This window comes from Cryptomeria japonica, chromosome 11, assembly GCF_030272615.1.
Source record: "Cryptomeria japonica chromosome 11, Sugi_1.0, whole genome shotgun sequence".
NCBI classification, from domain to species: domain Eukaryota; kingdom Viridiplantae; phylum Streptophyta; class Pinopsida; order Cupressales; family Cupressaceae; genus Cryptomeria; species Cryptomeria japonica.
In genome coordinates this window covers 116680376-116696360 of record NC_081415.1, presented here as the reverse complement: position 1 = coordinate 116696360, position 15985 = coordinate 116680376, and the positions used below count along the sequence as shown (strand labels likewise).

Here is a 15985-nt window from a genome sequence, read left to right as displayed (position 1 = left end):
TAGGGTAACTCGAGAGGCATTAAAATGTAACCGGAAAAGCTTTTCATTGAAAGAGTGATGTTGAGAAAATAAAAAAGGCACCTAGTGACATTAAAGTCATCAATGAAACTAGGGCGTCGAAGAACATGAAAAGAAAGTCATCGAAGGGGTATGTTTCATAGAAATAAGAGTAAAAGGGCTGCGATAGAAATCTGAAGGATTCAACAAAAATAATTGCCTTCGAGAAATGTGGGACTCTCATGCATCGAAAGGCGGAAATCAGCAAAAAAGAACAATTAATCTGTTGGGAAATATTACACGAATCCAAACAAGTAACATCATCACAAATTCAAAATGTATTTCTTGGTGATCATTGTCGTACCATAAGTAATCAAACTACATAGATACCAGAATTGTTCAGGCGGATAAATTCATCAAGGAAAGAAGGAACTAGTGCAGTAGGGGTCACAAAATTCTTCATGGAAAGAAGGAAAAATTGTAAGTGCTTCTCAAATTTCTTGTCTTCTTTTGAATGGAACATAAAGATAGAAGCTTTGTCATCTACGAAAGATAGAACAAACAAGAACAAAGAGCCTCACCCTCCTGAAACCAAAGAAGAAAATCCAAAATGACATAAAAAGGAAGGTCGACCCTTAGACTAGGACCTAATAGACCAATTCCCTCTCTCAAGTCACTAGTCTAAAAAGATTAAGAATTATGATGAGGGATTGGAAGATAGATTTTAAAACTTAGGGGACATTTGGATAGAGGTTCAAGGGCATGAATTGTTCATTTTTAGCTATACTAAAAGGTTTGCAGTAGAATCAATGTGCAATATTTGGAAGTTGAATCTAGGGAGACTTGCCATTCCCAACGTCTTTGTGAATGTAGAGCTGATAACAACGTTGGTAGACAGGTATGACCCACAAATGCAAACCATCTGTGAATATAAAAGGAACTGCTTGTTATCGAATACTAAAGAGTACATTAAGAAATTTTTTGGTCTGGAATGGGGGCATGAGGATGAAATTGATGCCACAAAGGTGGTGGATGATTATTTAAACACATAGACAATGTATAAACAAAGGAGACGTTAGGTTCCAGAGACAACTGAGATGGGGGGGTGAATCAGTTGTCCAATAAATTCAAACCAAAAACAACTTAACCAACTTAAATGCTTAGTACCGGTAAACCAAAACTTAATACCGGTAAACAGTTTATCAACTAATTTCAGTACCGGTAAAGGTTAATGCATGAAATAGAAAGACAAAGATATCCAAAACACATAAACACCAATATTTGTACGTGGAAACCCTGTAAGGGGAAAAACCATGGTGGGAAAACTCACCCACAATCAAATGTTACTACTGAATATAGTATGTGTATACAAATGGGGTTTGCACATGCAGAAAGGCCAAGCGCCTAGAGCTAACTGCTCAATCACAAATGGGAGTCACAGTGACTACAATTGGATGATTAAATCCACTAATAATGTACTGCACAAAGTAGCATCTTCTTATACTAGATTCAGTACCGGTTTAGCTCTGATATGCCTTCTTCAAACCTTCCTTCAATCTTGAATGATATCTGCGTGTATTCCTTTGTTGATATTCGCATATACCGAAATACAATCCTTTTTCACATATATCCTTACCTATATCAATCTCACAAATGAGATCTTACATGTATACCATAACCTAAGACCAATTGAGTAGGTCGACTCACTAAAGATATTACAATAAGATCAATTACAAATGAAACAGTATTCGATACATGATGTTAGCTCAATGCATTTACAATAACAACAAAATCGTATTCATGATGTGTCATGCTGATCTGGAATAGATAAGCCTCTTGGTGCTTAACTTGGACCTATTTGCTGGTAACAACAAATATGTAATTAAAAATATGCCAATGAACAAAAATCCAAGACTAGGTGTCCAAAATGATGTCTTTGACATAATCAAGTGATTTCCATGTCATTCCAAGTTCCGGTGATTATCATATTCTGCCGGTGTACCAGATACCAATGATTGTTCATAAGTCACTTGCCTGCCGGTGAACATTGTCAATTCTCCAAAGTGCCAAAGTTTAGTAGGTGTTGACATCAATGACAAAACCATACCAAAATACCAACAATCTCCCCCTTTGGCATTGATGGCAACACAAGATGGAAAAACCATCAAAGTGCCAAAATAGAAATGTCAAATACCAAAAACCAACAATCTCAAAAAGAGATCATAACCAGAAATCAAAATTCAGATATAAATAATTTCTCCCCAAAGTAACAATCTCTCCCCCTGAGAGTGACATGAATTATTGTGTTTTTCCATATATCAATCTCTACCCCTTTGGCATCAAATGCCAAAGAAATATAAAAATTATTTTTTCAGATACAAAATACCAACCAATTCACTATACCAACTACTCCCCCTGAGAAGTAGCTTTCTCATCAAAACCAGAGTAAAGGATTTCTCTGTTAATTTTGCCAGTTGATGAAAATCATCAACTGTCTAAGTCTCTACCAGTGGGGGTATGACCCCAAGCTGATCTCTGAGATATTCATAAGTCTCCTTAGGTAAAGGCTTAGTGAAATTATCTGCAATCTGCTCTTTAGCATTCACATAAACCAGTTTTACTTATATTGCTTCAACATTCTCTTTCAGAAAATTTAATTTGATAGAAACATGTTTAGTTTTAGAATGTAATACCAGATTCTTAGATATATCAATTGATGTTGTATTATCACAATAGATAGTTATAGGTTCCTTGCATTTCACCTTTATATCATTTAACATTTGTTTAAGCCGTAATACCTATGTACAGTTTGTTGCTGCTTCAACATATTCTGATTCTGCTGTTAATAAAGATGTGCAACTTTGTTTCTTACTCAACCAAGAAATTAATCTTGTTCAAAGAAAAAATGCTCTGCTGGTGGTGCTTTTTCTATCATCCACATCTCCTACCCAATTTGCATCTGTGTATGCACATAATTCAAAGTTTTCATCTCTAGGATACCATAATCCAAGATTTGTAGTGCCTTGTAAGTACTGGAAAATCCTTTTTACTATTCATTCATGATTTTCTTTAGGATTACTCTGAAATCTTGAAACAATACATATTGCATTCATAATATCAAGTCTTGTTTGTGTTAAGTACAGTAGACCTCCTATCATAGATTTGTATCTAGTCGGATTAACAGGTGTTGATTCATCCCTTAGTGATAATTTGTCATTTGTAGTCATAGATGTGATTACTGCTTTAGAGTTTTCCATGCCAAATTTCATTAATAACTCCTTCAAGTATAGGAACTCATATTCTATGATGTCTTTGTTTCTACCAAATATTGAGATCTATTAACATAGGGTTTTTGGAATTGTTCAACTGGTTCTTTGTTGTTCTTTAGAAGTAAAATTAATGGGTTTAAATGTTAGCACTTGAAACTAGCTGAGCATTGCACTCCTTTATGAATACATTATCTTTTCTAACAAATCAAATACAAATTGTACATTGAAATAAATAACTCAAGGTAGCCAAACATTGGCTTTCAAAATGGAAAAAAAACTATCTATTCTGAATATTACAAATCTATTTTTTTTATTAGAATAAGCAATCTAAGATTACAAAGAGAAACAGCAACCAGCTGTTACAAAATTACATACAGCAGCACAATGCCACTGGAAAATGCACGGCAGCAACATAAATTCTTGTAATTTTATAATATAAAAGATAGCTTGGTCATAGACTATATTACAAATGTATGACCAAGCTACCTTTTATATTATAAAATTACAAGAATTTATGTGTAGCACCTTGTTACTCTCCTACATAATTCATATAGGAAAAGAATTGGATGTGTCCACAAATAAATTATACAAAACTAAAATTGTTTTTTCTAGACTTTGCCTGGAACTTCACTGCCTTCAGCCCATCTTTAACCATTTTGATTGTCATCCACGCATTTTTCTTGTTTAGATGGTTTAGTTCGTTCATCATCCTCCTGAGAAATATTTTTATGATTGCTTGAACTTGGTAAATCAAAAGTACTTTTTGTCTACGCTACAAAGTCTAAGAAATTTGTCTCACTATTTCTAGCTGTTGTGTGGTCAATTTCTTCAAGCCTTCTTACTGATCCAGACCCCTGCTCCATCACAAATTCTACTTCAGATCTGCAAATCTGTGACTTATGTAGGAAATAGGACCCACTACGGATAGCAATCTGGACCTTCTTCAGAATTGTGAGTTATTGACACACACAGGTTTTAGATAAAATACAAGATTGTTCATTAATATTAGACTTGCATGATAGTTACAAGATCATATAAGACGAGCTTTGATACCATCTTTTGACAAGCTGCGAGGATGAACATTTTTCAAGGTTTATTCATTATTATTACTATGTTCATATGAAAAAGTTTGATATCTTAAAAGTGAAAGATGAATTTAAAATAATCATAATTAATTTTTGATGGATAATCTAGAAACACTACCTAGTTCATTATGGAGAGCTTTGAATCACCTTTCTAATCTTTATAAAAAATCAAAATTTCAATATGTTATAGTCTTTTTTGAAAACATATAATTAATAAAAATTTATGTGCATTTTAAAAAAGTGGGTTTTCTACACTTTTCAAAATGTATACATATAATCAATGAAAAGAACTCTAGGAAACTAAAATGGATATTTTATATAATTTTTTCCCCTCCATTTTTTCCACATGAAACTTTGCTATTAGGTCTTGGAGAGTCAAGACTAAAATGTCAACTATTCCAAAATGTTAAAAGGTCTCATCTTCTTTTCAATATTTCACCTTTCATGCTAAAAAAATAATTTAATCCAAATTTGATGAAACAAAAAGAGTATATTTCAAAATTGTTAACATTCTAGTAATATAAGATTTAATTTATGTTGAACTTAATGTACATGCATTATGTGTAAGCCTTAATTGAAAGGCTAATTGAAAAACATTTATAACTTTCAAACACCTTAAAAAAATCATAATTTTTTTTACCCACTTAAGGTTATCATATTGTTAGTTTTCAATAGTTTTTTTTTTTTTTTTTCAATCTTACTAAAAATTTCATGACTAATTGTTTACTTGCAAAAAACCTACAAAACAAGAAATGGCATATTGAGACGTGTCTTTATATCAAAAAATTTAAAAAAATTTAAAAAATGTACTTTAGTTGATTGTTTCAAAAAGTATAGTAGTAGTACATGAAATTACAATTTTTTTATCAAATAATTTGTTCTTTTCAAAAAAACTAGTAGCACTAGATTCAATCTACTACAAATTCTATTGTTACATATTTTTCAATTTATGTTAATAACCTATTCTAATTTTTATATGAAATTTTTCACCTTTATTGTCTATATTTTTACTAATAAGGCAACTATAATGAAGTGGTCAATAGAGACATGAACATAAAAATCTTCAGCTATAACTTAAGCTACCAATGACCAGGGCTAGCAAGTCAACAACCAATTAAACAAAAAACAAATGAGCAAAAAGATATAAATTTTAATCTAGGGAAAACAAATTCACCCATCCATATGACTAGATAAAACTGTAGAAGTCTCAAAATGCTATATCACTATTGAAGAAAGTTTTAAACCCTTAAACAATCACTATAGAGAATATCGACATTACAAAAATATAAAATAACATCACCACAAGAGAGAAAACCCCACATTCAAAGAACTTTCTTAATTTATTGCCCTAGACAATCTAGCTGATTATAACATAACAATACCTACAAATAATTTCATAATACAACTCTAATCATAACACCTTTATTTATAGAAATTACAAATATAAAACTTAACATGAAAAGCTCACACTTCTCATAAAAACTTTTCATCTATCACTTTTTCTTGAGTTGTCTTCAACAAATAGAACACAAAAAAAAATTATTTAATAACATAACAAATAAATAAATAATCATGTTAGAAATGATAAAGATTGAGAAACTTTATTCCCAATAGTTTAGGGGTTAGATTTGTGACTTTAAAAGAGACCTACACCAAGTATGATCTGCAAATTTAATTTATTAGAGTGATGAATAATGTATCTAATGATCAAGTATATAAATATAAAAAACCATGATGATATACATTGAAATATATAAAACCATACATCAAGTATATCAAATATATGATAGTTGTAAACTAATCATTACATTAATGTCCATTTGATAAAATCTAATTCAAAGCATATAAAAAATAATAGATATAAAGTTACACATACCATCAACACATGTCATGGCAAATATCTCTACATCTATTTTTAATGGAGCTGATAATTTGTTAAACATAACGCCTGTGCCTGTGGGTGATGATTACCTGCGGATTACGGGCTTTAACTTCTCGCCAATCTTGCCCTCCTTCCTGTAGCCTAAACCATAATCCAAATGAACGATGATAGTTGAACTCCTTGAGCATTTTCAATTTCTCCAATCCCCTTAATTCGCTCAGATTGTGACACTTGTGTAGCTTAAAAACCTCGAGGTGTGGCATGGCTCCATCTTCCAATTCAGGAAACTCGTCCAGCCCAGGGAAATCTCTAATCAGCATGAACCGAAGTTTTGGAAACCCGCCCGACTTTCCAAAAGCCGCTGGTATCTCTGTGCAGCTTATGTTACTATCCAACTGCAAACTCATTAAGTTTGGCATTTTCTGGAATTCTGGATAACTATTCCAATGACATCTTTGTAACCTGAGTTCCCTAAGATCCACAAAACTGCATAAACTACTTGTCACAGCAAATTTGTGTAGCTGTAATGTTTCAAGATCTCTCATAATCTCCAGTTCCTCCGGAAACGGGCAATCAGGGAATGGAAGACAATTCTCAACAGTGAGATGGCGCATCCTTACCAACTTCCCCAAAATCCCTTCTTTTATACTTTGTAATTGCGATTCTGTGTGAAGGCATATGCTTAATTCTTGCAGCTGAAACATACTACGAACATCCTGTAACTTCAACTCTGAATCATTTCTGACAGAGAGGCGCAAGCGACGAGATCTGAGTGTCCGGAGAGACTTGAGATTTAAAATTCCATTTGGCAAAGTATTAATGAGAGGAGATTGCACTGTATTGATATGCTGAAGACATTTCAGTTTACCTATCCACACTGGTATCTGCCTTAAGCTAGAGCAAAAAGAAACATCGAGAAAGAGAAGACTCTTCAAACTTCTAACGCACCCTGGTACCTCCGTAATCCATGTGCTCGATAAGTTCAAAACTTTGAGAAGCTTCATATCTTCAACACAATCAGGCAACGTACTGATGCCATTCCTGCTCAAGTCAAGAACCCGCAGTACTTTCATATTCATTAAAATTTTGGGGGGGATGTTAACTATGCGATTGTCAGACAATGATAATGTCCGGAGAAGTTTGGGAGAAAATGCAAGGCGGCTTTTTAGCAGGACCTTATCATCTATCCATTTCTTGGGCAACAAAACCCTGCACCAATCAACACTGTTGTTCCTGGCAGGGAATTCTTTGAAGGCGTTTTCAATTTTGAAAGCACATTTGTTTTCTTTAGATATATACACCGCCAAATCAAGAAATAAATCATGAACTCTGCAATATTTTTTGACTTCAAGTTCAACTTGAATATCAGAATCATGATCTGATCCCTCCCATTCTTCTTCCACTATTTCAACTAAACAAAGATTGGCAATCTCATTTAAACATTTCCATCCAATATCCCACTGGTCTTTTCCATCTGGAATGAAACCTTCTGCTATCCAAAGATTTACCAGGTACTCGCAGTCTATTTTCTCATCCTCAGGGAAGAAAGACAGATAAGCAAAACAAGCCTTAAGATGTGCAGGCAAGCAATCATAGCTCAATTTGAGGACTTCCAAGGGTTTATTGAGAGTAGATACCTCTTTAAGCTGACTTAGTTTGGAGTCCCATTCCCTTCGGGATCTGCAGCCTGCCAGAGATGCTGCAGTTGTCTTGATGGCCAAGGGCAGGTTTCCACATTCCTTTGCAATATTGCGGGCTACATCCAGAAGGTGCTCGGGTGCTCTGTTTCCCTCATCCTCTGGAAACCCATAAATACAAAACAGTTTCCAACTGTCTTCTTCACTCAAACGTTCCATCTCATAAATTTCTGCCTTCACATTTCTGCAAACTTCTCTGTTTCTAGTTGTGATCACAAGTTTGCAGTTTTGCCCAATTGTCAAACCAAGTCTCTTTATCAAATTGCCCTCTTTGATGGGCTTCCACACATCATCCAGAACAATCACAATCTTTTTTTCTTTCAAGTGGGCATTAATCAATTCCTCTGCTCTTTGTTCAGAAACTCCTTGAATTTTATCCTTTATATTTAAGTGAGAGGCTAAGTCATTCTGCAACTTAGAAATAGAAAAGGATTGAGAAATTGAAAGCCAAATAGATTTCTCGAACCTATATTTGACCACACTGTAGACATGTTGGAGAAGATAAGTCTTCCCTAAGCCGCCCATTCCAACGACGGCTATAACAGAAACTGCAGGCCTCTCTAACAAGCTTACCAAGTGCTCAACCTTGGCCTCTATACCCACTGGATGTGAATCTATTGGCACAATACTTGATCTCTTTGAGTATGCTCTTCGTAAAGTGCTGCTTGATGCTTCTTCTCCGGACGAAACATCATTAGCAACCTTTAATTGCCATCCCTCCTCAATAAGGAGCTTAATTCTAGCTTTGATCTTACTGATTTTTCGTGAATATTTGTAACGAAAACCCATGTGATTACCAGTGAAAACAGATTGAAGTCTGCTAGTGTAGAGAGGCTGTGCAGTACATCGCTCTAATATGTCCTCTGCACGTACGGCAATGTCTCGAACATCTTGTAACCATTGCCTCACACTCTCCTTTTGTCTGCACTGTTGCTCGGCATCCTTGAGAAATCCCTTCATATATCCAAGTTTTCTCTTCAACCATTCAAAGTCTTTCTGGAAGTTTGTGACAAGGCTTATCTGTGCGGATAACTTTTGAACTGTCATCTGAAGAGTCATCTCGCAAATTTTTCCAGCTACAGCTCCTCCAACTATAGCTTCCATCTCTAATTGGTAGATAAGAATTGAGGATGCGCTTGATAAAATAGGTAGTATACACTAAACTTTTTCAATAACACAAAACCTCAAGAATAGCTAGTATACTCTCTCAGAATCAGAACTCTTACCATTCATAACAGTAAAACCTTCGCCCGCACGTAATCCCTATTTTTTTAGCAGCTTTCATGAAAAAACTTGGAAGGTACTACCTCGTAAACTTCACCAATCAAATTGAATGGGGTGATTAATGACGCCAAGCTCACTGTTAAAATTGAATAGGGCAATTAATGACATCATATGTCAAATGGGATACGGTGATATTCAATTTGACCGACGGAGTTAAGCGCGTTTTTAATATATATGTTATACGTAGGCCAATTTAGGAGAAGTAAAAAAGAACAACCATAGAAAGGAAAGTGAAGAGTCTGAACTTCATAATACAAGCACTACGGACGATTCAATTTGACCGACGGATTTGGCCGCGTTTTTAATATATATGTTATACGTGTAAGAAGAACAACCATAGAAATGAAGTTGAAGGTTCTAAACTTCATAATACAAGCACTACGGACAATTCAATTTGACTGACGGAGTTGACCGCGTTTTTAATATATATGTTATACGTGTAAAAAGAACAACCACAGAAAGGAAGGTGAAGGGTCCGAACATAATACAAGCACTACCGACAATTCAATTCTCTCTAGATGGTATGTCTGCGTCCAAATCTCTTTTTAAGGTGATAAATTAAATACTTTGACTATTTTTTAGTTCCAATTTCTTTTTTTTACTATTTTTTAGTTCCAATCTCTTTTTTAAGTGATAAATTAAATATTTTGTTTGGTAGATATAACAAACTTTCTTCACTTTTAGTTTTTTAGTGGTGGAGAATTTGTGCTCTTGTAATAGAGGTCACAAGTTGAAATTCCATAATAAGGTAGGATATGTAAGTTTTGTTTTTGGTACAGTTAGGTGTGTCCCACAAGAAGTAGGAGGTTGTCCCATATTGATCTAACCCATCTATAGACCCATCTAAAGAACCATATACAGATTGATGGCATTGTGGACTGTAAAAGCTCCTTTCCTTTCCTTTTTTTTTTTCAATGAACTTACAAAATTATAATAATAATTAGTCTAAATGTTTGGAAAGTTTGCCCTATATAAGTGGAGAACTCCTCCACTTGTTTCTACATTTCTCATGTCCATAAAAACAGTTTTTTATGGTGCAAAAAAAAAAGTCCTACTGCTGCATTAAAAAGATTCTTTTAATGGTTGTCCAACCTAGAAATGGAGCATGACAAATTAGGCTAGGTGTCGTGAAGGGGGCTTCCTAAAAAATAGAGCTAGGGCTAGGGCTTACAAATAAATTCAACACTTAAAGCAAAATCAAATTAATTAGTTGATAATAATTGAAAAAATGAAAATTATTTGCTGAAATAATTCAGAAAATGATTGTAGATAATCAGAGTTAAAGTTAGTTTTAGAGTTAATTGCTAAGTTTTAGCATAATTAAAAAAAACAAATTGATGTCTTCTTTGGAAAAAATATTTCAAATTTAATCCGAACCCTAATTAGATAATCTCTATGTTTACAATTACAATTATGTTTTAATTAGTATTTGTTTAGGGTTAGAGATAAATTAAGGTTAGGGTTAAGGCTAGAGCTAGGGTTTACAAATAAATTGGGTTCAGTTACAACTAGAAATAGGGTTAGGATTATGTTTAAATTAGAGTCTATTTTAGATTAGAGTACAATTAGATATACTATTACACTATATTAATAATACAATAATAACAATATATTATTTATCCTTATTAAACATCAAACATATATGTGAACATTATACCCTATTGAATATAGCTCCTAATTGAACCATGATTTAAACTCTTAAGGAATATCATTAGATTTACAATTACATTTGAGCTTTGTGAGTTTTCAGGTTTCATTTTATTCACTTATAGTTGTAATTAAATTATGTTTAGGTTTGGTTATGATTCTAGAGTAAAGAATCGTATTAGTGTTATGGTTAGGATTAAATAATGGTCCATTTTAAGAAAGGATGCAATTAGCCATAAATGTAAATAAATATAATAATAAAATTATAATATAAATTATACAATTATAATATAATAATATTATTATTTTATTATTTTATTACTTTATTATACAAAATTATTTAGCTATGGGATGAAATGTTTCACTCTGTATTTCTTTAGCAATATTACGTTTTAAATAATTCAACACATGAACATTTCCTTTTAAGATTTGCATCCTCTAATATATTACTCAAGATATATTCTACTATCTACATAATTATTGCACTTCTTTTTTATATACATGCTAGTAAATAATTAAATGACAGTTTAGTTTGGCCAAAACAATACCGAAAGTTTTCACGTGGCAATTGCAAACTTACAGCCTATGAACGTTCAGATGGCAGTCAATTCATAATCTTATAGCGCTACAGCAAGGAAATTGCGTGGAATGGCAGGCCAGAGAAAAGACAATCTGTACATTATCATTATTATTATTTGAAAACAGATCGCCCAATGATAATGTACAAAGCCATGTGAAAACTTTCCGTATTGTTTGGCCAGACTAGACCGCCATTTACTTATTCATGAGCTTTTGAGAAGTGCAATAATTGCTCAATAAGACTTATTCTCACCCACCAAACAATAATATATATAAATAATTCTCACTTACCAAACAATCCTGTCATATAGAACCAAAGGAGAAGATCAATAATATCAATAATAGATTCTTACTTATACTGCTTCCCATCCATGGCATCACAAGTGGCATTAACCTTCCTCCTACTCCATGCGTTCTAGTTAAATTTATAGTTTGAGTTTATCTAAAGATTAATAGGTATGGAGATTGCAATGATAAAAAGTATTTATAATGTTTACTTAATATCATTTTATGTGGTTATATTAAATACCTTCTCATTAATTCTATTTCTTTGTCAACCAGAAAAAGTTAAATTTGACTTTTATTTAGACATTTCATAACCTTAAAATTGATTATTACAATAAAATTACTAATAAATAATTAAAAATATAAATTTAATAAATAAATCATATACAATTAGAAAATAACTACCATCAATATTTATTGAATATTTTTTATTTGATAAATATTATTAACTAAAATTTCTAAGTTGTTAGAACTAATGACAATTAAAGACTTATTTATTATTCTTTAAGTATAATTACAAACTTATTTTTTAAAACAAGAAAATAAAAACTAAAAATAAAATTTCTCTCTCATTCAATCTATAGATTAGTTTTTTTTTTTTTAAATATAGAGTATCTATTTTACTCAGACAATACACTATTCAATAGTCAAATAATCAACAATAATTGTAAAAAAAGTTAATGGCTATTTTACTATTATGATTATAATGTTGTGATTAATTTGATATTAATTTCATTATATTTAGAAGCAACTAAGGTGCATGAAATTGTTTCACAGATGTCGTGCAATCCATCAAGAGAGAAAATTTTAGTGGCGAATAATCGCCAATTGGCAAATATTTTGTATTAGGCATTTGGAAAATGGCGAGGTGGTCGAATCGCACCAACTTTACAAATGTTCGGTCAAATGCATTTCAATTCGCCTTCATTTTCATTAATTATTTGTAATGATTTAAAGATTTCGCTAATAGAGTCTATGATTTCACAACGGTATATTTAATATTTTTGCTTGAATTTTTGGAAGTGTGGCTTAATGTACCAGTGTAATTCGCCAATAGCAATTGATAGTTCAAAGTGCATGAGGACCCAATTCGCTCGACACTTTCGAAAGAGTATCTTAATTCTCCCCCATATTCACAAATACCATTTATCGTTCAATGTTGTGGGAGGATTGATTTCACCAATTCTATTATAAGTCCATCCCAATGGACGATCCATAATCGCCTAGTATATTACAACATGTATGTTTTGTCAATGTTTCATTTGCCCTATGTTTCCATATGACGTGTTAGTATTAAGTGGGATTCGCCAATTTTTTTGAATACCATTTAAAATCCTCACAATATTTGCCAAATATGGATTGGTATAAGACTGTATGAAAGATCAAATTTATTTTTACACAATCTAGTCGATTAGGAGCTCTCAATTCGGATCAATAGTCAAGTTACAAATAGGAATAACCATTGCTGCATTGTCGCCTACTAGTGATCATTTTTTTGAAGTGTTATAATATTAGTCATCTCAATCTATTTTTTGGTCATTCTTATTGAGTAGGGAGACCTCAAACATCTAGATTCTAGGCCCTAGGGGCAATGAATCTTGTAATCTATTATTGCTTCTTAAACAAGTAGATATTTTTTTGCAGCCTTTATTTCATCGAAGATGTCAAACAGGAAGAAGGGTAAGACTCCTAAATATGGTGAAGGCCAGCAGAGTTCAACAAAATGCAGAACCTTAAATTCACACTTTAGCAATGTTTGTGGTAAAAAAGATGATCATGAAGGTACATCATCACAACTATCACATCCACAACTTACACCGAATATTGAAGAACGTGGTGAATGTGATATCTCAGATGACAATGAAGAAGAAGATCTGGTAGATACCTAGGGTAGTGGGGATGTGATAATTGACCTGGTTGACAATGCCATAGATGATGATGATGGACAAAAGGGGAAAAGAAGATCCAAATCAAGAACAAGTCGGGAGTGGGATATGGCGAGGCATTTTCAAATTGATTGGGTGTCAAATTATCCATTCATTGAACTAGTGGAGAATCCAAACAAAGGTGACCCTCCATTAGAATGTAGTTGGAAATATAAAAAGGAGAAGAGGTTGCAACTGAAGCTTGACACCATTGAAAAGCATATCAACAAAGTTTACAAAAAGCAAATCATAGATGGAATTGAAATATCAGTGATAAGATGGAAAACAAAGGAGAAATGTCAGCATGTTAAGTGTGCCTTAGAATATGATGTTCATTTGAAAAGGCAAGAAAAGCTCGTTGAATCTAGAGGTTCTCTCGAAGCTATTTTTGGAAAGGCAATGGCACTAGCACAACTGGGAAAAACTGTTCAGTTAAGTGTTGTTTTCCATATTTTGAACAGAGAGCGTCCTATGACAGACTACCAAGAAATTAGTACTTTATTATATTTTTTAGGCATTCCTAACTTTCCTAATAGTCATTGGTCTGTAAACAGAGGTTGGGAATGGGCAAGTTGTCTTGCTAAGGTTGAAAAACAAGATATAAAGGAAACAATTTGAGAGTCAAACTTAATTGTATTATCTTTGGATGAAGTTATGACAATAGATAATATGTCTTGGGGTAAAAGTACGGATCAATGTCGCACCTAGAGCTAATCCATGTAATCCGACTAGAAATGTTCTGGTCAAAAGGGTTTCGACCTGACCAATGTGGCAGTCACGTGGCGCCGGTGTGGCAAAGGCATTTCGACTGAACCCTTCCAGCCGGAATGGTTCTGGCTGTAAGGGTTCCAACCAAAACCCCTTTGCTATATAAGCTGCAAAAAAGGCTTTTCGCCTCATTTTGCACTAATCGACTTAGAGTTTAGCTGCTGAGGAGAAGAGGGGGAAAATAAATTAGTGTTAATATATTAATGTTTTAGTTTTTTTTCATAATTTTGTATAGTTTATTAGTTTTTTAGTTCTTAAATGCTTAACAATATATTAATTTTAAAATTTTTTAATGCTTAATAATATATTAGTTTTAAATTATTTAATGGTTTAAAATTTTGAATGGTGAAAATATTTTAATGGTTAAAATATTTTAATGCTTAATTATTTATAAATCTTGTACACATATACAATTAGATGTTAAAATGTTATCCTACGACCCCTTAGCACATACTAGGACCTCTTAAGATACTTAGGAGAACTTAGTACATCCTAGGACCTTTTAAGACATCATACAACCCCTTAGTACATCCTAGGAGTTATTAAGACATGAACGACCCCTAATACATCCTAAAACATCTCTTAACCCCTTTCAACATCCTAGCATGTATAACATAAGACCCCATACGAAACCATAAGACCCCTTATGTCTATAACAAGCCCTTATGACCTTTAATGACTCCTTAAGACCCCTTATGACACCTAATGATCCCTACTGACCCCATAGGATCATCTAGTGTCCTAAGGGGTCATATGGGGTCCTAAGGGACAACACATGTGTTTTAACATGTGTGACCCCTTAGGACCCCATATGACCCCTTTTAACATCATAGTAAGTGCAACACAACTTTTAGGACACCATATGACCCCATACGGTCATATAGTGTCATAAGGGGTCATATAGGGTCCTAAGGGGTAATACACCATACCTCTTAGCACACCATATGACCCCATAGGGTCATATAATGTCGTATGAGGTCATATGGGGTCACACATGTGTGACCCCTTAGGAGCCCATATGACCCTTTTAAAGTCCTAGTAGGCACAACATACCCCTTAGGATACCATATGACCCCATAGGGTCATATAGTGTCCTAAGGGGTTAAGGGGCCACACATGTGTGACCCCTTAGGACCCCATACTACCCCTTAGGACACCATAGGGTCATATGGTGTCCTAAGGGGTCATATGGGGTCCTAAGGGGTAATAAAGGGCCACACATGTGTTCTAACACATGTGTGATACCTTAGGACCCCATATTACCCCTTTTAAATTCCTAGAAGGTACAACTTACCTCTTAGGTCACTATATGACCCCAGTGTCCTAAGGGGTCATATGGGGTCCTAATGGGCCACACATGTGTTCTAACACATGTGCGACTCCTTAGGACCCCATATGACCCATTTTAAAGAACTAGTAGGTACAACATACCTCTTAGGACACCATACGACCGCATGGGGTCATATAGTGTTGTAGGAGGTCCTATGGGATCACACATGTGTGACCCTTTAGGACCCCATATGACCCCTTTTAAAGTCCTAGTAGGTACAACATACCCCTTAGGTCA

The 15985-nt window shown here is 33.7% G+C and overlaps 1 protein-coding gene across 1 annotated transcript; it reads right to left on the bottom strand.

Moving 5' to 3' along the window:
• Positions 1-6091: 6091 nt before the first annotated feature.
• Positions 6092-9258, bottom strand: LOC131037633 (disease resistance RPP13-like protein 4). The gene has a single exon (XM_057969820.2). It carries the CDS (start codon positions 9032-9034, stop codon positions 6287-6289), a length of 2748 nt encoding a protein of 915 aa, XP_057825803.2. The 5' UTR covers positions 9035-9258; the 3' UTR covers positions 6092-6286.
• Positions 9259-15985: the final 6727 nt, after the last annotated feature.

Coding starts and splice junctions, on each gene's coding strand:
- LOC131037633 (XM_057969820.2), bottom strand. CDS start 9,034: ATGGAAGCTATAGTTGGAGGAGCTGTAGCTGGAAAAATTTGCGAGATG.